A 25,615-nucleotide genomic window follows, 5' to 3' on the forward strand; every position below is an offset into this window, starting at 1 on the left:
AGAAGATCACAGGAGAAAACACAGGGAAGAGCTGGGGCCATGAGATGAACTACAATGATGATCGAGCACAGAAACATGGGGGAAAAGGGCTTAAATACACTCGGGAAGGGTAGACACAGGTGAGACGCATCAACACTAACCAGACACACAGAAGGAGGGTGAACAGGACGAACAAGTGAACGTAGACGTAGACAAGACAGGACTTCAAAATAAAACAGGACGTGACAAACAGGAAGCGACAAACAGCTCAGCGACGCAGACTTGACAAACATGAGGGGGACCCTTACAGTACCTACCCAGCCGCCCAAGATCTGTCTAGGAGGAGGGGGACCTGATTGCGAGACGGCTACCAAGGTTGGACACCGGGGCGGCGCCAGCACCTCCAGGTCTGAAGGGGAAGGGAAAAGGGGAGTCGAGGTAGTAATGGTCACTGAAGGGTGGACTGACGGCACTGAGCCCGATGGGACTGGGACTCACGGGACCGACAGGACTGGAACTCACGGGACCAACAGGACTGGGACTTGCGAGACCGATGGGACTGGGACTGACAGGACTGGGACTCACGGGCGCTAGCACCAGAGAAGAATTCACAGGGGAGCGTGAGACCAGAAAGGGTTTGGGGAGGAGCGAGAATGAAAGGGAGGCCTCTGGCCGGGGAAGCACAGGAGGGGGAGTGAAGGACTGGGAAACTGGTGTCGGGCTGGGATTGTGTAGAGGGATAGGACAATGAGATATTAACAGGGGACAGAGTCACAGGGACTGGAGGAAGTCTTAAGTGTCCCACCTCAAGGTTCCCCGACCCTGCCCCCTCTCCGGGTAGGTGATGAGTCTGTGACCCAGCTGGCCGCAGGACAGGCAGCGCCCCTCTCTGAGGCGCCGTTTACGCTCCTCTGGCGATACCGGCCCCGGTGCACAGGTTCCTCTGGGTGGTTTACGAGCATGCGCCCCCCCTCGGCCACAGCAGCAGCAGTGGCAATCGCAGAGACGGCAGCTCTGCTCTTCGGAAGAAAGGCTGGCTCTCCCCACCTGCATGGGCTCATCGTAGTCTGGGTCTCTGGAGGTGACGGGAACAGGTGGTTGATGCCTGCAGTTCTGAGGAAATGGAGGAGGACGTTGACTTTCGGTCTGAACCGTACCGCTCTCAAAAAGCTGCTCTCCTCCCCGCTCGTGCTGCCGATGATCAATTCCGGAAAGCCACGGTGATGATGTCCTCCAGCCGGTCAGGGATCTCCAGAAAGGCGAGCTGGTCCTTCACTGAACTCGAGAGATTGCTGATAAAAACGTCCACAAGGGCATCCTGGTTCAAGGTAGACTGGGCGGTGAGGATCCAAATCGCCACCGCGTAATCCTCACTCGTTGCGACCCTTGGCAGAGACGAGCGAGGGTCCGAGCAGCCTCACAAGACAGGTCAGCGATACAGACTTGACAAACATGAGGGGGACCCTTAAATATGCCTGCTCTACACGTCTCATTTTTGGCCGTTCCAGACGAAAGATAACAATCGTGAGACAATGGTAGCAATATCTTTGGTCTTTGCTCTAAATCGGTGGTGACACCAGTTCAGGGGCGGACGTTGTCATAGTCTCTCGACCAAAGACAACCTTCAATAAAATTCAGTTCACTTTATTAGCTTTAAGATGTACAGCATGGCCAGCTGTGAACTCATAATATTGTTAAAATCGTACAGTGTGTCAGGGGCGCTCGGCAGCAAGTCAGTACTGTGTAAGTTTGACTGCTGATCTTGAGCTTCATAAAAACCCAAACTGAATGCTTCGAAACTATATCTGAACCGATCAGTCAAGCAGCTACGGCCACATTAAAAACAACTGAATACCCAATGTAATGTTCAGCCATACAAAAGCTTTAACGCCTTTCTTCTACATTGTGTTTATTGATTCGCCTTACAATGCAGTTTGAATTTATTTCCTCATTATGAATGAGTCCTGAAGGAAATGAGTCCTGAAGCAAACTCTTGTGATAATAACAGCACTGATAGATGCACATGCAAGAAGAAGGAAAAGCTAGAAAATTTGGTTGGACTTCCAGCTAAAAACATGAAGCTAACAAGCAAATGCTCATCAGTGCTTGCATTTATAAAAAATGTGAACATTTCTAAACAGTATAAAGTAAATTTGAAACAAACTGTTATATTTGACTGTCACATGAGCAGACAAGCCGATCAAGCCTCCAAAATCCACATGGAAATAAAACAGCTCCAGTTACACTGTCATGTAAAGAGATATAAATTAAAGCATGTTGGAACTGACACAATGTTCAAGTTTGAATTAAAATTCAAGCTGCAAGCAGCCTTGATCGGGTTCTCGCGTTCTGGACTTTCACCCGTCAGGGTCGGCACAATCGTGGTCTCTGGCCCCTATAAATATTGATCAAATATACATTTTGAAAGTTTTCACAAAACAGGAAATTTATTTTGAAAAATGTTGGGGGCTATTATTTTGAAAGCCAACTAGACTCTAATGTAGCTTATGGCATATAGGCCACCACCTAACCCTAACTCAAACGCAAATTTTTCTGGTTTCCAGAGATAAGGATCTACTATAGTGGGCGTGGATGATGTGGGTGGTGTTTAGATAAAGCAAAGCAAGCCGCTTTCTGCTAGGGTTGGTCCTGTAACCCTAACCCGAGGGTGGGGTCGAAAGTGGGCGGGACCCGGTTAATTAGCTAGTGATCCGCAACCCTTGCCCCCGCTTTGGGCCATTCCCCAAATATCAGCTCAATTGAAAAAACTTTGTTAGCATGCTAGCCGAGTACCTGCTATCTACCTGAAAATTACGCAGGTTACTTCCCAGGTGTCCCTGACCTGGAATCTGGTCTTATCTCACATGCTAATCTGCGCTGCTAACTCACCTAGCATTAGCATTAAAAAGCATTAAAAGCATTCACATTAAAAGCCAATTAACCGCCAATCTAGCTAATGCCTAAGTATCTATTTTTCTACGGTTGTGGTGTCATTTTTAATAAAGTACTTATATTTGGAAAAGATTGGGGGCTTTTATTTTGAAAGGCAGCTCACCCATAGCCTAGATAAATACTTAATATCCAGTTTGAAGTCAAAATGAAATTTTTTGATGAACAAGGATTTTCATTTTGAAGGACTTTTGGGTTTTTATTTTGAAAGCCAGCTCACATCTATGCCTAGCTATTTTTTATATACAAGGACTTTTATTTTGAAGAAGTTTGGGGCCTTTACATGTTAGCTCGTCTAAGAACCGCATGTTAGCTAGGAGACAAACCGCAAATTAGCATATTAGGTAGTCCACAAACCACATATTAGCTTGTTAGCTAGTTAATATAGCATACAATAACTTGTTAGCAAGTCCACAAACCAAACATTAGCATGTTATCTTGTTTATGTCGCACACAATAGCATATTAGCTCATCTAGAAACTACACTTTAGCAATATTAGCTAGTTCACGAACCGCATATTAGTATGTTAGCTAATTAAAAAAACCGCACGTGAGCATATTGTCAAGTCTACAAACCGCACGTTAGCATGTTAGCTTGTTTATGTCACACACGATAGTATGTTAGCTAGTCCACAAACAACACTTTAGCATCTTTACTAGTTTGTGTAGCACAGAATAGCATGTTAACTATTCCACAAACCCCACATTAGCATGTTAGCTGGTTTATGTACCGCATAATAGCAGGCTAGCTAGTCCACAAACCTTACTTTAGCATGTTAGCTCGTTTGTGTCTCACACATTAGCATGTTAGCAAGTCCGCAAACCACACATGAGTATGTTAGCTTGTTTATATTGCACATGATAGCTTGTCAGCTTGTCCACAAATCACACATTAGCATGTTAGCTAGTTTATGTCCCACACGATAGCATGTTAGCTAGCCCACAAACTATACAATAGCATTACAGCTAGTTTAAGTAGCACAGGATAGCATATGAGCTCATCCGCAAAGCACACATTTGCATGTTAGCTTGTTTAATTTGCATGTGATAGCATTTTAGCTAGTCCACAAACCACACATTTGCATCTTAGCTTGTTTATGTAGCACATGATAGCAGCTTAGCTCATAAACAAGAACTTTCATGATATTGCTTACTCCTGGGTGTGAATAATGCAACACTGATGGACGCAGTTATGTCACCAGAGTGGGTGAGAGGATCGATTTTATCTACATATTTTGGAAACAACTCCTCAAATTCCAGTTTTCTTGCAAATATTTTGATAAAATTCTCATTTCCTTTGAGGGATATTTGTTGTCTTTCGGTCTGTGTGGGTTTCGAAGCAGTCAGTCTTGAACTTTAGACCCGAGGAGGCTCAATGCAATGCACGATTTTGCTCAATCTGACTTAATGATAAATGTCACTTGAAATCGCGGTAACAAAAAAAATTACAGCATTGTTCTCTCTCGTCAAAAAGGTCGTCCCTCTGAGGTAATAGCGTTTGTGTGAATGCCTTTTTTGGGTGAAAGTGTTACTTTGAAAGGCGAAATGCAGACTTCCTGTTGAATTTAGGTCAAGGGTATCAGTGCATGATTTTTAGGTCTTGATGAGTCGAGCAATCGAGTTTTGGTTTCATCTCCCAAAACATTCTGATGGGCCGTGGTGGCCGTTTTAGGGTTTCTAGGTGGCGCTAAAGAGCACATTTTGGCACTCTGGGGGTTAAAAAAACAAAACAATAATAGGAAACATTACAAATACAATACGGTCCTGGCCTCCAGGCCAAGCCTCTTGTCCTTTTATATGTTAACATACACGTTGAGTGTGCACTCCAAATATTTTAATGAAAACGTGGCATTGGGTCCAAAGTCCATCTGTGTGCATCCTTTCTTCTTTGAGAGCTACCCCCATAAAATATACATTTAATTGTACTTAATTCTATTTTTCACTCCACACGTGCACACATTTCTCATCATAAAGATGCTTCATCCCTTTCAGACCCCCTACAGAAGAAAGGGAAGGAGGATCAATGAGAGCTAATGAGACTTTAATTGTTGAGCTGCTTGTTAACTGAACACTGCGTATTGTAATATGAAGCCTTTTAATTGGTCTACGTGTGCTGGATCAAACGTTGCACACAGGTTCTGTGACACGGCTTACTGACTCCGACCTGCCGCTCAGCTGTGTGTGTGTGTGTGTGTGTGTGTGTGTGTGTGTGTGTGTGTGTGTGTGTGTGTGTGTGTGTGTGTGTGTGTGTGTGTGTGTGTGTGTGTGTGTGTGTGTGTGTGTGAGAGTGTGAGTGTGAGTGCGTGCGTGTGCGTGTGTGTGGTGAGGGGATGTTTCACTGATCATTCAAGTACTTATCATTTGTAAACTGATTCTCACATTTTAATGGGCTTTATCAGCAGTGGCACAGCCCTCTATCACACACACACACACACACACACACACACACACACACACACACACACACGCACACACGAAAAAAAGTCTCTTGGAAATATGAGGTTAGTTTAACATTAGGTTTTACTGCGCCTCATAACACTAATCACTGTGATTATTATGCTGCTAAAGTGGAGTGTGTGTCTTGGTGTGTCCTCAGCTGTTAAAGTAGTAACAGCACACACACACACACACACCCGCACACACACACACATACACACACGCACGCACGCACGCACACTTACATTTGTGTTATGGAAGTGACAACTGTGTGTTTGTATAGGAGGTGCTGTATTCTGCATTGTAGCACAGCCAATGGCTAACACCCTTGGCCTTAAATTAAAAACAATAAATTTAGCGTTATGCTGATAGCTGCTCATCAGACACACACACACACACACACACACACACACACACACACACACACACACACACACACACACACACACACACACACACACACACACACACACACACACGCTCGAGAGACAGGGAGAGAGAACAGGAATGTACCGGCTCTGTGTGTGTTGTTATTTGATATTTTGTGCCTGGTTTTGCAAATCAAGCGTCCTCATATACATGACAAACACATCCAATCATGTTTAAAGCCATTTTTCTCAGAACACTGAGGAAGGATAAAACGTTTTCAAGACATTTGTCGTTCATCTCATTGTGACAAATAACAGCAAAGAGTTGAGCCTCATTTCTAGACCATTTCCACCTAAATTTGAAACTCTGATCTCAACATGGGATCACTGTTGGACTCTGCTTTTTTTTTAGCTCCAAGGAAAATCTGAAATTCACCTGTTTATCGACACACGTTTTGTCAGTTTAACAGCTTGGTAAGAATTCTTCCGTTTTCCATATGTCAGGTAGATTTCATGTCTTTATTTATTGAACAGTCTTTTTTAAATTCTTCTTATTCCCCCCTGAATAAAATCACTATAAGATACAACCATTGAGTGTATAAACAAGCATCAACACTAGCAAATTTCAAGCATCAGTTTCTCTCATCTCCTTCCATCTTTGTGGCAAAAATGTACACATATTAAGAAAACTGTTATTAAATCTGAATAAATTGAATATCTTTCAATACATTCTCAGAACTACCAAACATTTACCCATACACCAGTCCAAACGTTCTGGCAAAAGATTTGTTAAGATTTATCGTCATGAATGGGCCACCCTATTCTAATCCCACCTGAACTTTGCTTGTTAGGTGATCTCACAGAAATTAAAAGAGAAAAAAGTGAGTCCTGCATGCTCCTGGTTTCCCGAAGCGTCGCAAAAAAGGCAATCCTCATGAACTGGAAATCCAAAAGTAATCTGAATATAAAGTTATTTAAAAACTTACTTCTAGACCACATCACATTGGAGGGAATGTCTGCTTGTAGGAAAAATCATTTGACACAATTTGAGTCCACATGGTCCCCAATAATTAAATACACCATGTAGCCCGTGGGGGTGGCGCGGGGGGGGGCTCCACCATTGGGCTCTTGGGACCTTCAGTGGCTGGGGCGTCATGGCTTAGGTGGTTGGCGGCTCTGCGGGCTGGGGGGGTGCTAGCATCTATGCTGGGGAGGCCGTGGCCTGGCCTTGGGAGTGCTGGGGGACGTGTGTGGGGGGGGTTCTGCTCTGGGCCGGGGGTGGTACCACTGGGTGGGGTGGGGGTGCTGGGCGTCGGGCCCCGGCTGGGCCGTCTGGCCGGGGGGGGGGGGGGAGGATGTGGGGCGTCTGGGCCCTGGGGGCGGGGTGCCTTGCACTTTCTGATGGGGGTGCCCGCTGCAGCGCTGGGGGTGAGGACTCCCTCTGCCTCCCGACCCGGGTGGGGCGAGCTGGCCCCTGCTCCCGTGCGCCGGGTCTGCCTCGCTCCCGGATCTCAGGGGGTGAGGGACGGTAGGGCTCCTTGCTCTGGATGGACAGTTGACAGAGTGATATCCAGGGCCTGTAAAATGGGAGGGTGTGTGTGTGTGTGTGTGTGTGTGTGTGTGTGTGTGTGTGTGTGTGTGTGTGCATGTGTGCGTGCGTGTAAAATAAAAAACAGTCGCCCATTTTGAGGGTTTCAACCCTTTACTTGCCAGTTTGTATGTATGAAAGCATGAAAAGTTGATTATTTTCCCCAAAAAAGACAAATGTCCTGAAATTGATATATATATATATATATATAGTAGAAAGATGTTGGCTTGGTCTTATGTATGTCAATATTTAGCAACACAACTGACTTTATTGCATTAACATTGTTTTGTCAGATCCCCAAAAAGTTTATGAGCAAGAGTCTACGTCTAAATTTCTATGTGCTCCATCTCTTCTTCTGCGTTTTTGGTGTGTTTGGTGAGTCACAGCACCCATAAAGGCCTGGTATATATTCTACATGCCCTGAAGCCTCGTGTTGAGCCGAGTTCATAGTGACATGTGGACGGAATTTTTTTTTGAGAACCCCAGAGAGAAAACAGATCGTTTTGGCTCATGTGAATGTGGCCTATATCGACTGGCTTCATCAGGTGATCTGTTCCTGTCAAAATCTTCTCGCGAGGTCACGAGGATCCTGAGCTCTGGCGGTCATCCAGGATTCATAGAACCGTAGTTACATATGTAACTTTCATCCTGTTTCATCTTTCCAGACCGCCAGAGGCGATGCTTTAAGCACTGGATGACTTATACCAGAAAGGTCACGAAGAATCCTCACCTACTCAAGGGCCTGAAGCTGTGGACAATACAGCCATTGCCACTCCCTGGACACCCGCCACATTCACCCTATAGAAACGTCCAAAGGTGCAGGAAGAGAACCAGGTAGCTGCAGCATAGATGTCCTGCAGGGGAATGCCCCTCAAGGCGGCCCATGATGCCTCAAATAGCACTTTATGCCCTGAGGCACCAGGATGCTCAGTGCACGATAGGTGTACTGAATGACCTCCACTACCCATTGAGAGAGTCTCTGTTTAGAACAGGGCTCTCAAACTCAATTGACCTGGGGGCCGCTGGAGGCAGAGCCTGGGTGAGGCTGGCCCTAATCAGGGATTCCACAAAAAAAATTGTACAAAAAATCATCAAACGTCATTAATAATGATTTCTTCTGAACATGTTAGTCCTGAACATGAATGGAACATTGAATGTAGATCATGAATGGCTCTTCTGAACATGGTTTCTCTTGCCTACTCCTTGCTGCCAGAGACTTGGCAGCACTTCTTCTCACATATCTGAGCCACATTTGGCTTGAGAGAGGAAGCAGTTGAGACCCTCAGAATGTCTTGAACAGGGGTCGGCAACCCACGGCTCCGGAGCCGCATGCGGTTCTTTGGTCCCTCTGCTGCGGCTCCGGAGCCGCATGCGGTTCTTTGGTTCCTCTGCTGCGGCTCCTTGAGCCTCGGTCCCCCTGCAGCTCATCCCTGAGCATGGTGGGCAGGACGGTATGATAAGGTTTGAAAAGGCAAAGCGCACCCAGAACAACTGTTGACCGCGAGCTGTGGAGCACCATATTTCCATCCATTCATCCATTTTCTTCCGCTTATCCAGGGCCGTGTCGCGGGGGCAGCAGTCTAAGCAAGGAAGCCCAGACTTCCCTCGCCCCAGACACTTCCTCCAGCTCTTCCGGTGGAACCCCAAGGCGTTCCCAGGCCAGCCGAAAGACATAGTCTCTCCAGCGTGTCCTAGGTCTGCCCCGAGGCCTCCTACCGGAGGGACATGCCCAGAACACCTCCCGAGGGAGGCGTCCGGGGGGCATCCGAAACAGATGCCCGAGCCACCTCAGCTGGCTCCTCTCGATGCGGAGGAGCAGCGGCTCTACTCCGAGCTCCTCCCTGGTGACTGAGCTCCTCACCCTATCTCTAAGGGTGCTCCCAGCCACTCTACGGAGGAAACTCATTTCAGCCGCTTGTATCCGGGATCTCGTTCTTTCGGTCATGACCCAAAGCTCATGACCATAGGTGAGGGTAGGAACGAAGATCGACTGGTAAATCGAGAGCCTTGCCTTTTGGCTTAGCTCCTTCTTCACCACGACGGACCGATACAGCGACCGCATAACTGCAGACGCTGCACCGATCCGCCTGTCGATCTCACGTTCCATCTTCCCCCCACTCGAGAACAAGACCCCGAGATACTTGAACTCCTCCACTTGGGACAAGGGCTCTCCACCGACCTGAAGGGGGCAAGCCACCTTTTTCCGGTCGAGAACCATGGCCTCGGATTTAGAGGTGCTGATCCTCATCCCAGTTGCATCACACTCGGCTGCGAACCGCGCCAGTGCACGCTGAAGGTCCAGGTTTGATGAAGCCACCAGGACCACATCGTCTGCAAAAAGCAGAGACGAGATCCTGTGGTCCCCAAACCGGACCCCCTCCGGTCCCTGGCTGTGCCTAGAAATTCTGTCCATAAAAGTTATGAACAGAACCGGTGACAAAGGACAGCCTTGCCGGAGGCCAACGTGCACTGGGAACAGGTCCGACTTACTGCCGGCAATGCGAACCAAACTCCTGCTCCGGGCGTACAGGGACCGGACAGCCCTTAGCAAAGGGTCCCGGACTCCATACTCCCGGAGCACCCCTCACAGGACGTCCCGAGGGACACAGTCGAATGCCTTCTCCAGGTCCACAAAACACATGTGGACTGATTGGGCGAAGAGTATAGAGCTGGTCTAGTGTTCCGCGACCTGGACGAAAACCGCATTGTTCCTCTTGGATCCGAGGTTCGACTAACGGCCGGATCCTCCTCTCCAGTACCCTGGAATAAACTTTCCCAGGGAGGCTGAGGAGTGTGTTCCCCCTGTAGTTGGAACACACCCTCCGATCCCCCTTCTTAAAAAGAGGGACCACCACCCCGGTCTGACACTCCAGGGGCACTGTCCCCGACCGCCACGCAATGTTGCAGAGACGTGTCAGCCACGACAGTCCCTGCACATCCAGAGACTTAAGAAACTCAGGGCGAATCTCATCCACTCCGCGTGCCTTGCCACCGAGGAGCTTAGCAACTACCTCGGTGATTTCATGGTGTTCGTTATGGCCAAACTGTGACTAGCACAGAAGTCCAATTACAGAACACCACTCGGGTTCAGATGAGGGAGGCCGTTCCTCCCAATCACCCCTTTCCCAGTCTCACTGTCGTTGCCCACGTGGGCATTGAAGTCCCCCAATAGAACAACGGAGTCCCCAGTTGGAGCACTATCCAGCACCCCTCGCAGGGACTCCAAGAAGGTCGGGCACTCTGTACTGCTGTTCGGTCCGTAGGCCGAGACAACAGTCAGAGACCTGTCCCCTACCCGAAGGCGTACGGACGCGACCCTCTCGGTCACCGGGGTGAACTCCAACACATGGCGGCTGAGCTGTGGGGCAATAAGCAAGCCCACACCAGCCCGCCACCTCTCACCGCGGGCAACTCCAGAGAAGTGGAGTGTCCAGCCCCTGTCAAGGAGCTGGGTTCCAGAGTCCAAGCTGTGGGTGGAGGTGAGCCCGACTATATCTAGACAGTATCTCTCTACCTCCCGCACAAGCTCAGGCTCCTTCCCCCCCAGCGAGGTTACATTCCATATCCCAAAAGCTAGGTTCCGTGTCTGGGGATCAGGTCGTCGAGGCCCCTGCCGTCGACTGTCACCCAATCCACATTGCACCCAACCCCTACGGTTGCCTCTGTGGGTGGTGGGCTCACAGGAGGAAGAGGAGGGACCCGCGTCATCCTTTCGGGCTGGGCCCGGCCGAGCTCCGCGGGCAAAGGCCCGGCCACCAGGCGCTCACATGCGAGCCCCAACCCCAGGCCTGGCTCCAGGGTGAGGCCCCGGCTGCGCCTCGCCGGCGACGTGACTTTCTTCTTTTGTTATTTTGTCATAGGGGGCTTGTTGAACTGCTTTTGGTCTGACTTGTCACCTAGGACAAGTTTGCCTTGGGAGACCCTACTGGGGGGCAAGCCCCCCGACAACGTAGCTCCTAGGATCATTCGGGTACTCAACTCCCCCACCGTGATAAGGTAGGAGTTCAAGGGGGAGTTTCATTAAATCCAATCAATAAAACCACCAATTTGTGCAAAGGGACTCTTATGATCAATACATAAAGGGAAATCGTACAACAACTAAATAATATTGTAAGCCACACCACTCACAATCATGGTCTGAAGAATGTCAAGCAATGCCAAGAACAACACTAAAGGTAAAGATTCTCACATGAGATACCTGAATAGCAGAGGCTTTTACTTTGACACTCATCAATCACCAAGAGCACCATGGCTGGAGGACACCCCACACAAAACCCTCTTCATTCCTGGTTGCCCTGGTAGTGTTGGAAATGGTTGTGTTGTGTTATGATTTTGTTTGTTCATGTAGTTAGTTAATTCATCTTGTTTAATTTGGTTTATTAGTTGTGGGTGGGCAATCAGGATTGAAGAGGGTTTTGTGTGGGGTGTTGTCCTGCCATGGTTTCCCTGTTGGTTAGTGTCAAAAGAAAAGCATAACTTGTTTGCAGTATGAGCAACAGAGATGATCTACTCATTGAACTGCTCTCGAACATTGTCTATCAATTCATCTGTTTCTATTTACAAAAGATAATGCATGTAACTTTCTGTGCTTACAGCCCACAAATCTTGTTAAGTTCATTATCTTAACAACAAGAGATATCACAATGTCAAACTGAATGTATACACTCATGCTGTGTGTTGGAGGTCCACTCCCATAGCGGGCCGCACTAACATTATACTTAGATAGCATGGTGCGGGCCCTTGGCGGGCCCTTGGTTTAGAAAGCGCGGTCCCCCTTTTACAGCCTCCATGGCAGACGAAAAGGCCGTCTGTTGTTCGCAGGCTTGCTGTCGCCTCCATGTAAGCCTTAAGCACCCGCACGGGGCACAACAGTGTTGATGGCTCGCCTTTCCACCCTGAGGAGCCCGGAGAACTGAAGGCAGCCAACTCGAAAGGCTGGTTTACATGATGAGGGGGTAACCGCTGGCGCAAAAATGAAGGATTTAGCCGAAGACTCACCCCAGAGCCATCAGCTTTCTAGTGCAGACATGCATGACTCACTGTCAGAGCATGCAGTTCCCCCACATGTTTTGCGTTGCCACGGCAAGAAGGAAGGCTGTCTTGAGAGACAGTCACTTTAAATCAGTGTGCCCCAGCGGCTCGAAGGGCCGCTGGGACACACTGGACAGACTGAAGGGCAGCTTGCAAGTCCCATGATGGCAGCTCCTGGACCCGGCATGATCTGAACCTCTGAGTCCCTTTCAGAAACTGCTTGATCAGATAATGCAATCCCACTGACTGGCCATCCACGTTGGTATGACAGGCCGAGATAGTAGCCAAATACACTCTGAGGGTGGAAGTAGTCCTGCTTCTGTCAAAAATGAACTGCAGGAAACACAGTATTGCCACCACTGAACATGTTTCTGGCACCTCGTTGTGAGAGATACACCACTCCACAAATAGCTTCAACATGTTAGCGTAGAGCAACCTGGTGGACGGTGCCCGGCAGCTTAAAATTGTGTTCGCAACTGCCCAATCGCACGAAGCCAAAAGTGGGTCCTCAACTATAGGGGCCACAAGAACAGCGTCAGGCGACACGGACTCGGACCCGGGTGCCATACCTGAGACAGGAGGTCCTTCCTCTCTGGAAGATGCTACAGTCTTCCCTGCAATTTGAGCAACGGTGGGAACCATGGTCTTCCTGGCCAGCATAGGGCAACCAGAAGCAGGTGGTGACCACCCTGCTGGAACCTGTGAAGCGTTGCTGGTATGAAGGGAAGTGGAAAGAATGCATAAAGTAGGCCGTCCGGCCAGGTATGCGCCAAGGCATCCTGCCCGAGGGGTCTGGTCTCTTCCCTCAGAGAGAACCAGAGTGGGCAGTGGGTCGTTCCCTCTAAGGCAAAGAGGTCCACTACTGCTCTGCCAAACGTGGCCCATGTCACGGTCACCACCTCCAGATGAAGTCTCCACTCCCGGGATGGAGACTTCTGATGGGAGAGGAGATCCACGGGAGTGTTCCCGAGACCAGGAACATGCATTGCCCTGAGGCTCAGGAAGTTGTGGTAAGCCCACGTGAGGAGCTGGTATCAAACTATGGTATCACAGCCACACTTGAAAAGGGAAAACAGCAAGTCGCAGCTTCCAGCGGACGAGAATACTTAAAGCGCCAACCTTACGGTTACGAAGCTCTGAGCGACAAGCCGTGAATAGCAAATACCGATCTTCTATTGTATCCACAATCGTGAGAAGATAGAATGAACACATGACCCGGTGACGCTGGCAGATGTAGACTCTCTGGGTCATCCAGAGTCACGGGTGACTTTGTTGATATAGTTACTTGACCTGCGCATGCGCAAGATGGAACATCCAGTTCTGAAAGCACCGCCTCTGGTGGTCTGGAAGGATGAAATAGAACCACATTATTTTAATGATACTGCCGTTCCAGTATATAACCATGAATCAGCCAGGTGAAAGTAGTTAGGTTTGAGGTTTTTTTTGTTGCATTTTCTTATTGTGGGTTCATCCATGAAGTTCCTGTATCATCATCAGACGTATGTTTGATGAGGAACATGAGGGTGAACTGAAATGTTTCTATCATCTACATGAAATGCATTATTTTTAAAGTAAAGACAGAAATTCAAAGTGCTCCTGCTGTGTTTGAAATCAAGCTGACTGTGAGCTGAAGCTGAGCTGCTCTTCATCAGATGAAAGCTGGAGACAACGAGGACGACGATGATGATGATGACTTTGATGAGGTTCCTGAAAAAGAAGGCTACGAGCCGCACATTCCAGAGCACCTACGGGCTGAGTACGGTGAGTTTCAACACACACACACACACACACTCGCACACACACACACACACACACACACACACACACACACACACACACACACACACACACACACACACACACACACACACACACACACACACACACGTGCACCGCTGCACTCCTCCGATTTGCCGGCACGTGCATAAACAGTCAGGTTAAGCTGCAAAAGGAGACCTGCCGCTGCTCTAATCTACTGAGATTCACACACTTGGTCTACAAACAAACACACACACACTAACACACACTCTTCAAAGGGTCGGCCTCCAGCAGCTGGTGGTGTGCAGGTGAGGGGCTCTTCAAAAGCTCTTTAAGTGGGTTTATTTGTGTGAGTGTCACAGAAAGTCAACAAAGAGCAGGACCCCTCATTAGCATTCCTGTAATATTTAGTTTTGTTTTCATCTTGTTGAACTTCCTGTGAAGCAGAACAGCTGATTTAAGGACGGTTCTGTGCCAGCTGTGTAGGTTTCACTGCAGCGTGGAGCCCAGGCAAGCCAGGCAACTCTCTTTCTGTGCTTCGTTCCAGTTGCTGAAGATCTTAAGAAGTTATGTTATCGAGCTTCAGAAACGCTGTGGAAACATCCAGTTAATTTGTTCTTTTACTGACTCGCTCTGAGGAAAAATATAAACATTCAAATGTATTTCTGTCCCAAGTCATACCTTCTATTTAATATATAATCAATACATAGAACCATATTGTCCAGAATACAAGTCACACTTTTTCTCTTTTTTGTTGGCTCGTCTTTATATAACTTAAAGTACTCTTTCTTCTATTGTTTGTTTCTCATGCAAGTGTATTGTATATCAAAATCTAGCAGTAACCATCCACTAGACGTCACTGTATGACAGCAGAAACCTGCTACAGTAAAAAAGAGTTGTGTAGACTCTAGTGAGTTTCCTCCATCATGCAGGATTCGGCCGCAGCCTCACTGTTATTGTCCACCTGCAGGAACCCCCCCCCCCACGAGCTGTTTACGTGTAACTCGTCATGTTCGGTGAGGAGCTGCCTTCTGACTGTTGAGTGTGTTTTTGTCTGATTTGGAATGCAGTGCAGCTTTTGTAATGGAGACAGATAGTAGCTTTTCTTCCAGCATTTTCTCTGTGTATCATTGATAGATGTGCCCTGTCAACACATCCATTTCCCTTCACACACACACTCACACACACACACACACACACACACACACACACACACATAGTCGTCAGCAGGTACATATGAATGGCTGTTGTCGTTTCTGTTCCCTCTCACATGCGACCTGGATCATGTCTGGCCTCCAGACAGCATGCTGGATTACAGATCAAATGTAGAGATCAATAACACGGTGCCAGCTTGCACGTCAGCTACATCCCCACTTTTCTTTTTTTATCCATAAACATCACATGATATTTGAATGCTGTTATTATCCTAATCAGCTGGCAGGTCGGCGCTTTGGGTCAGAGCAAAGCATGGTGGCGCTCCTCCATCACTTGTATGGAAACATATGTGTCGCTGTGTGTCTTCCTGCGCCTGACTGTATTTATGTGTGTATTTGTCCGCCTTAATAACACTATCAGAGAACACGCTGTTGACAGAGCACTTATTGTTGGATCTGCCTTGTTATTGCAGCTACATCGGTGGCCTCTAACCTTCACCGGGCACTCGCAACGGCTTCCCTTGGTCTTTGCATTCACACTGAGCCTCGTTTGTACCTGAGCCCCCTGTGTGTGTGTGTGCGTGCGCATGTGCGTGCGCGTCAGGGTGATTAGTGGGCTCGGTAATGATATAGAGTAGCCGTAGTAAATTAACAATGCAACCTCTTAAATGAGCCCCGATTAGCCCGGCTGCCAGATTTTTACCACCCACCTCTCTCTCTCTCTCTCTCTCTCTCTCTCTCTCTCTCTCTCTCTCTCTCTCTCTCTCTCTCTCTCTCTCTCTCTCTCTCTCTCTCTCTCTCACACACAAACACAGATAATTTTGTTGCTATGCTGAAGCTAATGCCAAAAATGGCCATCCACACTGTTAGAAGATGCCATATTTCACATTCTTTGTGTCCTTAAATGAAGGCGACATTGTAAGTTGTGAGTTAGATGTTCACCGTGCGTGTGCGTGTGCATGTCGGGGTAATTAGTGGGCTCGGTAACAATCTAGAGTAGCCATAGCAAATTAACAATGCAACCTGTTAAATGAGCCCCGATTAGCCCGGCAGCGAGATTTTTACCACCCACCTCTCTCTCTCTCTCTCTCTCTCTCTCTCTCTCTCTCTCTCTCTCTCTCTCACACACACACACACTCACACAGATAATTTTGTTGCTCTGTTGAAGCTAATGCCAAAAATGGCCATCCACACTGTTAGAAGACGCCATATTTCACAGTGTTTGTGTCCTTAAATGAAGGCAACATTGTAAGTTGTGAGTTAGACGTTCACCGTGCGTGTGCGTGTCGGGGTGATTCGTGGGCTCGGTAATGATCTAGAGTAGCCGTAGCAAATTAACAATGCAACCTCTGAAATGAAACATTGTAAGTTGTGAGTTAGACGTTCACCAATCTGTCACACTATGATCTCGTGTCTCTACAGATCAGAAACAGGAGCCACAGTTTTCGAGACACCCTGACACACTCATAAAACCATCATATTTGGTCCCTGCGCTAATTTTCTCCAATCCTTACATGTCTTTTTCTGCTTCTCATACTTCAAAATGGAAGATAAAGCATTCTAATAAGCAAGCTAATATTTGCATACATATTTGCATTGAATACAGTTAGCTTGCTTCTGAATGTGGAGAAGAGCTGAAACAATCATCATGTTTCGGATACTATTTCTACAAAGAACTCTGCTCTTGAGCTAAATTCGTTGGGTCAGTCATTAAAAGGTCAATTCCACTGGACCTCTAATTACTTTAGTGGAAATCTTAAGGCTCGACTGAAAGACATCATCAAGCTTTCTCTTGAAGGCTTCAGAGGACTCTTCCGTCCTCTGAAGCATGATGTTGGCCAACAGTCTGAATGTCATACATGTTCATTCCATCACTCTCATTAGAACAGAAACATGGGCCCAGTGTTTGATGTCACAAATATGTCAAAGACCACATGGAGGTGGACCTCCACACACTTTCTGATCATTCGGAAAGGAAAGAGCTCCCAGAACAATTGTAAAGACGAATCTAACAACCACATGAGATGTTCAGCGATGTCTCCTGTAGTCCTTGGTGAGGCATTGTTTTTCCTCCTGTCACATCATCCCCTTGTTTCTCCTCTCATCACCGTGGTCTTTCTCTTATTTCTGTCTCTCCTGCACCATTTCCAGCTGTGACAGTGGATCACATTCATAATTTTTCTACATTTTTGCTCCTCTTTGTTTTCTCCTCTCCCAATTCTTCCAGAGTTTATCTTCTCCCCACTCTCTCTCTCTCTCCCTCTCTCTCTCTCTCTCTAATTAACATTTTAATTACAGGCCCTGCTTAACCCAGGAAAATCAATTCTTCTTTCTGCCTTTCCTCTGCCTCTCTTTCTCTCTTAACCCCCCTTGTTTTTCCTCTTTTTCTCAAGCAACCCCCTTTGACACACACACACACACACACACACACACACACACACACACACACACACACACACACACACACACACACACACACACACACACACACACACACACACACACACACACACACACACACTATCCACATTTCCTACCATTGATCTGTGCGCCTTAACATCCACAACATCCAGACAAACCTCTGCCATTTGACTGTCTGAACAGAGCAGATTGAGTCAGTGTTTCACCATCCGACACAGAGAGCAGTAGGAATGATAAAATGAGAAGGGAGAAAAGAGAGCGAGAAAAAAAAGGGGGGGGTAATGGCCAGTCACTTGATTATTGACATATTTGAGAATAACTTTTAAGAAGTAAACTGCAAAAACGAGTTAGTTGCAACTAACTGTGATTGTGAAAATGTCAGAGCACCGAGTGTTTGGCCCCAACCTGTAGTCCAAGACCCCAGCAGAAGAGAAAAATAAGCTATAAACATTAACAAAAAATAACAGTATCATTCCTATGGACAGACAACCAAATTGGATTGTTGTTACAGTGACTGTCGACTATAAAACAACCAAGTCCCAGGAGAATATGGACTGGGAGTCATGACACTGGCTTCTAGAGCTGACAGCATGACGGTTGTTTGAGCACGGTACACAATATTTGTGCTCCTTCTGCATAGATTTTTGGGATGATTTTGCTTGGATCTTCACTCCAAACCAGTCTGATGGATGGATGGATTGATGGATGGATGGATGTTGATGGATGATGATAAATGGATGGATAGATGTTGGATGACGATGGATTTGAGTTGAATTTAAGGTCCTTTCAGACTTCAGGAAGTTTTGAATTTTTTAGCTTGACACCCACGCATGGACTCATAGCTCATTCACAAAGGAGTAGAAGACAAGGGGAAAACAAAGTGTAACAGTAAAGCTTGAGTGTCAGAAGTCAAACCTTTCAAGGCAAAATTTGAAATCAGACAGGGACTTTGATCACTCGGTAGAAGTTGGTTTTGTTTTGCTCTCAAATGTAGTGGAAGTGGTAGAAAAATATGCAGCAAGCATCTCCCGCTGTGCTAACAGAAGGAATAAAAACAGTGTGGCTCAGTCTTAATATTGTGTGGGATCATCATGCTGGCAGCTCTCGGCTTACTGCTTCCCTCTGATCTTACCTGCTGTATGGGTTTAAGCTCTGCTTAGCCCCCAGAGACCACACACACACACGCACGCACGCACGCACGCACACACACACACAGCCAAATACATGAGTAATTTCAGAGATTTGAATTCACACTGCTGCTGATGTGTCCTTTCTGATGTGTCCTTCAGGTCTGATTATTTTAGGTAAAAAAATTTCAAGATCAGACTTTGGGTGGCTGTTTACTTTTGACTGGCTCTAAAAAAAAGTAATGAATCAACAACACATTTTCCAATTTTGGAAGGCTTGGAAGTTAGAAGTCAGCAAATAATTTTGTGCAGTTCCAATTGAAATGGAGATCTCCACCACTTTATAACTTTTTTTGTTGAAATCTGCATTTATTTCCTGAAAAATCTATCTAATGTATCACAGTTTGAAGTCGTAATTTCTTCTCACGACCCTGTCAAATTGATATGATGATGATAAAAACATCTGCTTTTTTGCTGTCACATGAACACCTTCAGCTTCACTGGATCAGTTTACAGCTGTGTGGAAATCAGTTGGAACATGAATCAGCACCTCTAAGCCTGAATCTCTAGATTTATCGTGGTAAAGATGGTGTACACTCCTCAGTAAGGTACTGAAGTGTTGTAGCGCAAATCTCTCCATTTACCAGTCGCTCTTCATGTCCCAGTTTCTAACTAGGAGAAGGTTTGTCTAGAGCATGCTGGAAGATTCAAAAACTGGAGGTGTTCCGTCAAACCTTGGGTTTCCCTCAGTCGGTCTTCATACGGATGGATAAATTGCTAAAAAAATATAAGAGGCCAAACACGAAACTGCGTATAGATGCTAAATCTGCTTTTCTGCTTCTAGGTTTGGCTCCTTCTCCCTCCACCTCAACAGCACCAGTCGCAAAGAAAACACCTCCTAAGAGACCCACATCCGTTCCAGCTCCCCCTCCACCCTCCTCCTCCTTCTCTTCATCTTCTACCTCAAGAAGGCTGAAGCGACTTCTGGAGAATGAACAGGACCCAACATCGGCAGTGGCCACACTACGCCTCCTCAGACAGAAGCTCTCCCCACCTCCTCAGGGCAGGTGATGAGTCTCTTCACTAGCTTCTTCTCATCTACCCTTACCTCCTCCCTGCTTGCATGCACTCACCATCACTCATCAGCTGCTCACAAACAGAAAGCAAAAACACTTTATTTTAATATGAACCATGTGGATTAGGTGCAGTGTTTGGAACTTTGAGTCTTTGACATCTCTAATCTTAAAGGATTTCTTCACATCAGCATGTCTGTGATCTTATATCCAGCTTCTCTTCTGCAGCGGTTCTTCAGGTCCCAGTTCATCTCAGTCCAGCTCAGACCAGAAGGCTGGCGATGCTCCAGTGGTTCCTTTTGGTTTGGATCTGTACTACTGGGGTCAGGAGCAGCCCAACGCTGGAAAGATTGTCAAGTAACACAGCACACACACATGCGCGGCCTGGAATTTGATTGTTGGTTGAAACTTGATAAACTCATCATTTCCTTTGGTTTCCCTCCTGAAGGGCGGCCTCTCAGCACCAGTTCTGGGTCCCCTCTGAGGTGGAGGAGGAGGTGGAGAACAAGGACCTGTTGGCTGAGAGTAAGACCAGGTACATCTCCTTCCCTGGCAGCTTCACTCCTGTCAGCCACTCCTGCCGAGCGCCGCTGGGGAATGGGAAGCTGTGTCCGAGGCAGGACCGAGTGAAGGTATCCACACTGGCTCAGGGCCCGTCACCATGTCTGTTGCTGTTGTGGTCACAGCTGGGACTTTGTCCACTCTGTTCCAGTGTCCGTTCCATGGACGCATCATTCCCAGAGACGAGGCGGGTCGACCCTGCAGACAGGAGGACCGACGGAGGGAGGAGCTGCAGGAGAGGAGGAGGAGAGAGCAGCAGCCGCCAGGTGAGAAGTCCACATTGTGACTGTGAGACCCTAAGATCAGTTTCCTGTCGAGGCTTCAAACTGCTTCCTTCTTTTAACTGCTTTACCCAGTTTACCTTTAAGAAAGGCTGCAGAAAGCCTCAAAATAATGCAATATTCAGTTTTTTATGTCTGCCTTAGATTTTATAACATTTTGGTCTGTACAAATCTAGTTTTGTCCACCTAAGAGCCAGCAAAGCCTCAGCCTCCCTCTGTGATCTCTCAATGTGGTCACAAGCCACAGTTTGGGCCATGGTGTCAAAATAACTTTAGTTCAGTGAAAGTTCATCTGAGCGGGCCAGACCAGTTAAACAGAGCCATAATACCCTACTGTTATTGTTGTGGTGCAGAGTACAAGTTTTGAGTGTTTGTTTTCACAAAACGTTTTGTAATTACAACAGAAAATGACTCCAATCTCAACATAAAGCCAACTTATTGAAACATTCCTGTGCAAAATACAGGGAAATGTCCCAAAAGAACTTCTCCTATTATTATTGGAGTTGTATTCTCTGTGTTTTTACAGACTCGCCCTGACATCATGGCTTTCAAGCTTGTTTGATAGCAACGAGGTAGCTGGCTTTCACAGTAGCATCACTTAATATCTCAGCATGGGTATAACTCCTCCAGGTACGGACATACAGAAGTTGTTTCCTCACTGATGAGTTTATTGAATCAATCAACTCAATGCACCGATACACCATGAAAACTAAAAGGCACAGACAAGACAATAATAAGCTTAAATGAAAATAAAGACGATTGACAAGTAAAACTTCTACTACAAATAAGCAGACAAAAGCAATACCTTGTTGGCCGAGTACCGATAGAGGAATTATTATTAGGTTTCTTCTTTCTTCTCTTTTCTTTTACTTTGATTTACTTCTTAATCTTTGGCGCAAGTACCTTGCCTCATCACACTTCCTTAAGATCGCTTCTTCTCTGCTTTTAGCTCTTCTCTGCACACAAAGGCTCACTTGATATCACTGCGCCCCCTGGTGGAGCTCAACTACAACAACAACAAAAATACACTGAAAATACAAGAGTCTGCCAGTGGGGAATCCAAGATGGCTGACAATATGGCCACTTCTGGTGATCTCCGCCATTTTGTTCCGAATCACCACCACAGTCGGTGGGAGGCAGTACTACATGAAATACTGCCGCTTCCACCCGCTTCCACCGGTCCCGCCATTTTGTTCCGAAGCATCACCACAGCACCACTGTCGCTGGGAGGCAGGAGTACATGATTTGAATTAAAACCCCGCCAGTGCGGTATGAAGATGGCGGCTTACGGACACCAAAATACTTGTATTTGGTCGCCGCCATAGTTGCACATGGCCAGCGCCATACTACTCTCAAAATTGAAACCCTGCCAGTGCGGTACCTAATTATGGCGCCGACATAGTTGTTTGTGGTCGCCGACATACTTGTACATGGTCGCCGCCATATTTAAATGGCAAATTCACGTCAGTGGCTTCAGTTATGCCATGGCTTCATGGATCATGTTCAGTTCTATGAAGCACAAGTACACTGGAAAGTACATCCAGGTAGATGACATTTATCTGAATAAAGCTCAGAGAGCATTTATAAGGTCCAGAGCCAAGTGGATTGAAGAGGGAGAAAAAAACATCATATTCCACTAAGTTGTAAAAACACAGACAAGGGAAAAAAAAAAAAGTCACACTCTCATGATGAATGCAGAATAATGCTTAGAACCAAAAAGTATAGCCAAGGAGATCTTGAATACCGCAACCTGTATACATCTTCTTATTGTAAACAAAGTGCTGAATTACTTTTCAATGAGACAAAGGATCTGATTCTTGTAAATTATGAAAATTTAAGAAATGTTTGTGAGGAGGAGGATTTGAAAATTGAAGACTTTAATGTCTCATCAACAACAGCCTCTGACTGATCTCCAGGCTCAGATGGAATAACTGCAAACATCTACAAACATTTCTGCAAAGAAATTAAAATGTTGCTATTTGAGGCAATAATGCATTACTGGAAAGGAATTAGTGACGACAATGAAACAAGGCCAAATTAAATTAATACCCAAATAAGGAAAAGACAAATGGTTATTGAGCAAACAAGGACCTGTTACATTCCCGAATACAGATTATAAAATATTTACATCTGTATTGGCAGCAAGTTTCAAAGTAGGTATATCCAATATCATGTCTTACTCAATCAGGATTTCCTCACGGTAGAATGATACACAATAATCCATGACTATTTTCACCTTTCTCTGTATAATATCCCTATCAAAAAAGAAAAGAAAATACCCCAGAATCTCGATCCCTAATTTTTTAGACTCGAGTGAAAGAAATTCTGTTCATAAAACTGTTGATAACTGGTTACAAAGAGACATGACACTGTTTGGAAGAACACTGCTGACAAACATTGAAGTTATATCTCGGCTTATCTATCATGCATGCTGCTTAGCAATACCCACCAAGACTATTGAGGAAACTAAAATCATCTTTAACTTTCTTTGGAAAAAATAAGCACCATTACATGAAGAATGGTGACTTGGTCGGGAGATATGAAGATGAATTAAAAGCAAATAAATTAAGAAATGATGCTTCTCTCCAGGACTACTGTCATCCTCTGCAGAGTTACTGTACATCACAGCTGGTAAAGTTGTGTACATTTTGGCTGGTTATCTTGTATATATAGCCAATGTATATATTCTCTGCTATATTTACATTTCACATCACTGCACCTTTTTGTCATTTTATATCCTAAACTGTTGCTGAGCCATGTAACAAAACTTCATTTTGTGTATACTTGCTGTGTACATGAATGACAATGAAGTTATTTCAGCAAGACACTGCAGCTGTAACCACAGTGAAGCCTCAGGGTCAGAGGTCAGCTACTAAAATGATCTGCCTGCACTTCATTCATGCAGTGACAATGTGTGGTGCATGAAGCAAAACAAATGACGAGAAGAATGGAGAGTAGTAGAACTGTAGTTACTATAGCAGGAAGGGAGTAAATGTCCATTACAAACCTTCAACATTGACTCATGACAACTTTAAAAGAAGAAAAACACCCATAAATCATGTCAGTGTACTTTATTTTATATACAAGCAAAATTCTATGCAGAAGCAAGGATGTATGGTGGGTTTCCCCTGTGGCAGCATGTGAGAATATTTTCTCTCTGGTCGTGATGACGTCAGCCTGGTTGATCCTTCAGCCATCAGGATATCTTCTCCCTCTGGTCATGATGACCTTTGACCCCAGTCTGCTTGATCCTTCAATCATCAGGATGTCGATGATCAAAAAAACAGTGACATGATGCATATTGATAGGTTAGCCAACCTATCAACAAATCTAGCTTTTGTTTGGTAAATACTCTCACACTGACTGATGAGGTGTTTTATTACCTGCTGGCCACTGAAAGGAAGCTTCATCAGTTTTAGGTACTGCTTGAGGGCAGGTGATACCGACGGTCTCTTCCAGAGGTTCATTCTGTTTGAATGGACCCTCGATTCAATCAGATCATCATGTAAGCCAAAGAGCAAACAGAGAAAATATATTCAGCACTAGAGAATAGAATTACTAAGAGCACAGTTTGTTTCACACACTTTGATCTGCTCTCTGGAAAATACTCAGGAGTCATCCTCCGTCAACAGCCTTAATGATCCTGCAGATAAAAATATGTTGTGAAAACCAATGAAAAGATGTAGCAGCAGCTGTGAAATTTACACTTTGAATAAAGTCAAAACTGTCTGGGAATTATTGTTCCTGTTATTTCACAATGTTCATCAGCCAACTGTACACAAGATGCAGAATCCGTATACATTTTACTTTGACGATGTCATCATCAAACAACTGTTGATGATTAAAACCTCTTTTGGGAATGTAGTGATCTCATTTAAAGACACAGCATCCTACACAAAAGAGTGTAGAATAAATATCTCAGCCAAGTGGTTCAGTCATTTCTGCCATTCTACACACATCTATTGAATAATTGCACTAACTATTGTTGTAGTACTTTGTGCTCTAATTTGTGGTGTTACAGCCACAGATATTTGTGGGATTTTATGGTACAAACAACATGCAGCCAGCCTTTGCAAAGTTTGCACTGCATCCATTCCAGCATTTCTGTGTCTGAACAAAACAAATCCTGCAAAACAAGAGATGTAGTTACCTTATTTCTGTTAGTTTATTTCATTTAAAATAAAATAATAAAATAAGAATTTTAAATAGATTTAAAATTAAATAAAGCTACGAGTACGGCCATGTTGGATTTCCGCATGGGCATCTCTTGGAAAATACATGGAAACGAAAATGCTGCAACTATAGCGGGTCTCAGTGTGATGTCCAAAACTGTGTGAGTGTATTATTTTATTTTGTAATAATAGAATATGGTGAAAATAAAATAAGTGCAGTGTATGTAATGTAATATGAATTAGTTTAATGAATCACAATTAAAGTGGTAATACTCACATGGATCCCGTTGGTACAAAAACATTGTATTCAAATCCAGCTTTTCCTTGATTTTCAGCCAATTGAATATCAGATCATATGAGCTGCATTCAGAATTTGCTGTGTCTGTGTGAGCTCGACTGTCTTGGCCCACACATGCCCATCTTGGGAAAAGGAGGAAGTACTTCCTCTCGTGGTGCCATGTGCCAGAGCAGAGCTGCCTAATTGTGTGAGGGCCAAAGGGACAGCCTACCTTGATTTTGGGATTGGCGAAACCTCCATTGACACTATATAGGGTTTTATTTCTGATTTGCTCGTTGGAGCTCATGTAACAAATTGAAACAACGCAGGGAGAGAGATGACAGACATTCTTCACTTCTGGGGCGTCATTCCCAGTTATTGGGACGATTATTACTGTTAAAAAACCATTAGAAATTGAATTTTGGGTAATATGACCCCTT

General features: G+C 45.7%; 1 protein-coding gene across 4 annotated transcripts in view; it reads left to right on the forward strand.

Moving 5' to 3' along the window:
- uvssa (UV-stimulated scaffold protein A) overlaps positions 1–25,615 on the forward strand; it is a 57,729-nt gene that overhangs the window by 26,065 nt on the left and 6,049 nt on the right. For 3 of the 4 annotated variants that reach the window (XM_080466116.1, XM_080466117.1, XM_080466118.1), the window contains exons 9-13: positions 14,004–14,112; positions 19,656–19,878; positions 20,113–20,241; positions 20,333–20,516; positions 20,597–20,711. In XM_080466116.1, the coding sequence (XP_080322242.1) occupies positions 14,004–14,112; positions 19,656–19,878; positions 20,113–20,241; positions 20,333–20,516; positions 20,597–20,711 (760 nt within the window). The remainder of the gene's footprint in view (positions 1–14,003; positions 14,113–19,655; positions 19,879–20,112; positions 20,242–20,332; positions 20,517–20,596; positions 20,712–25,615) is intronic. The other variant, XR_013935437.1, reaches the window with a different exon arrangement.

Source organism: Lipophrys pholis (genome assembly GCF_963383615.2).
Source record: "Lipophrys pholis genome assembly, chromosome: 6".
In the NCBI taxonomy this organism is placed as follows: Eukaryota; Metazoa; Chordata; class Actinopteri; order Blenniiformes; family Blenniidae; genus Lipophrys; species Lipophrys pholis.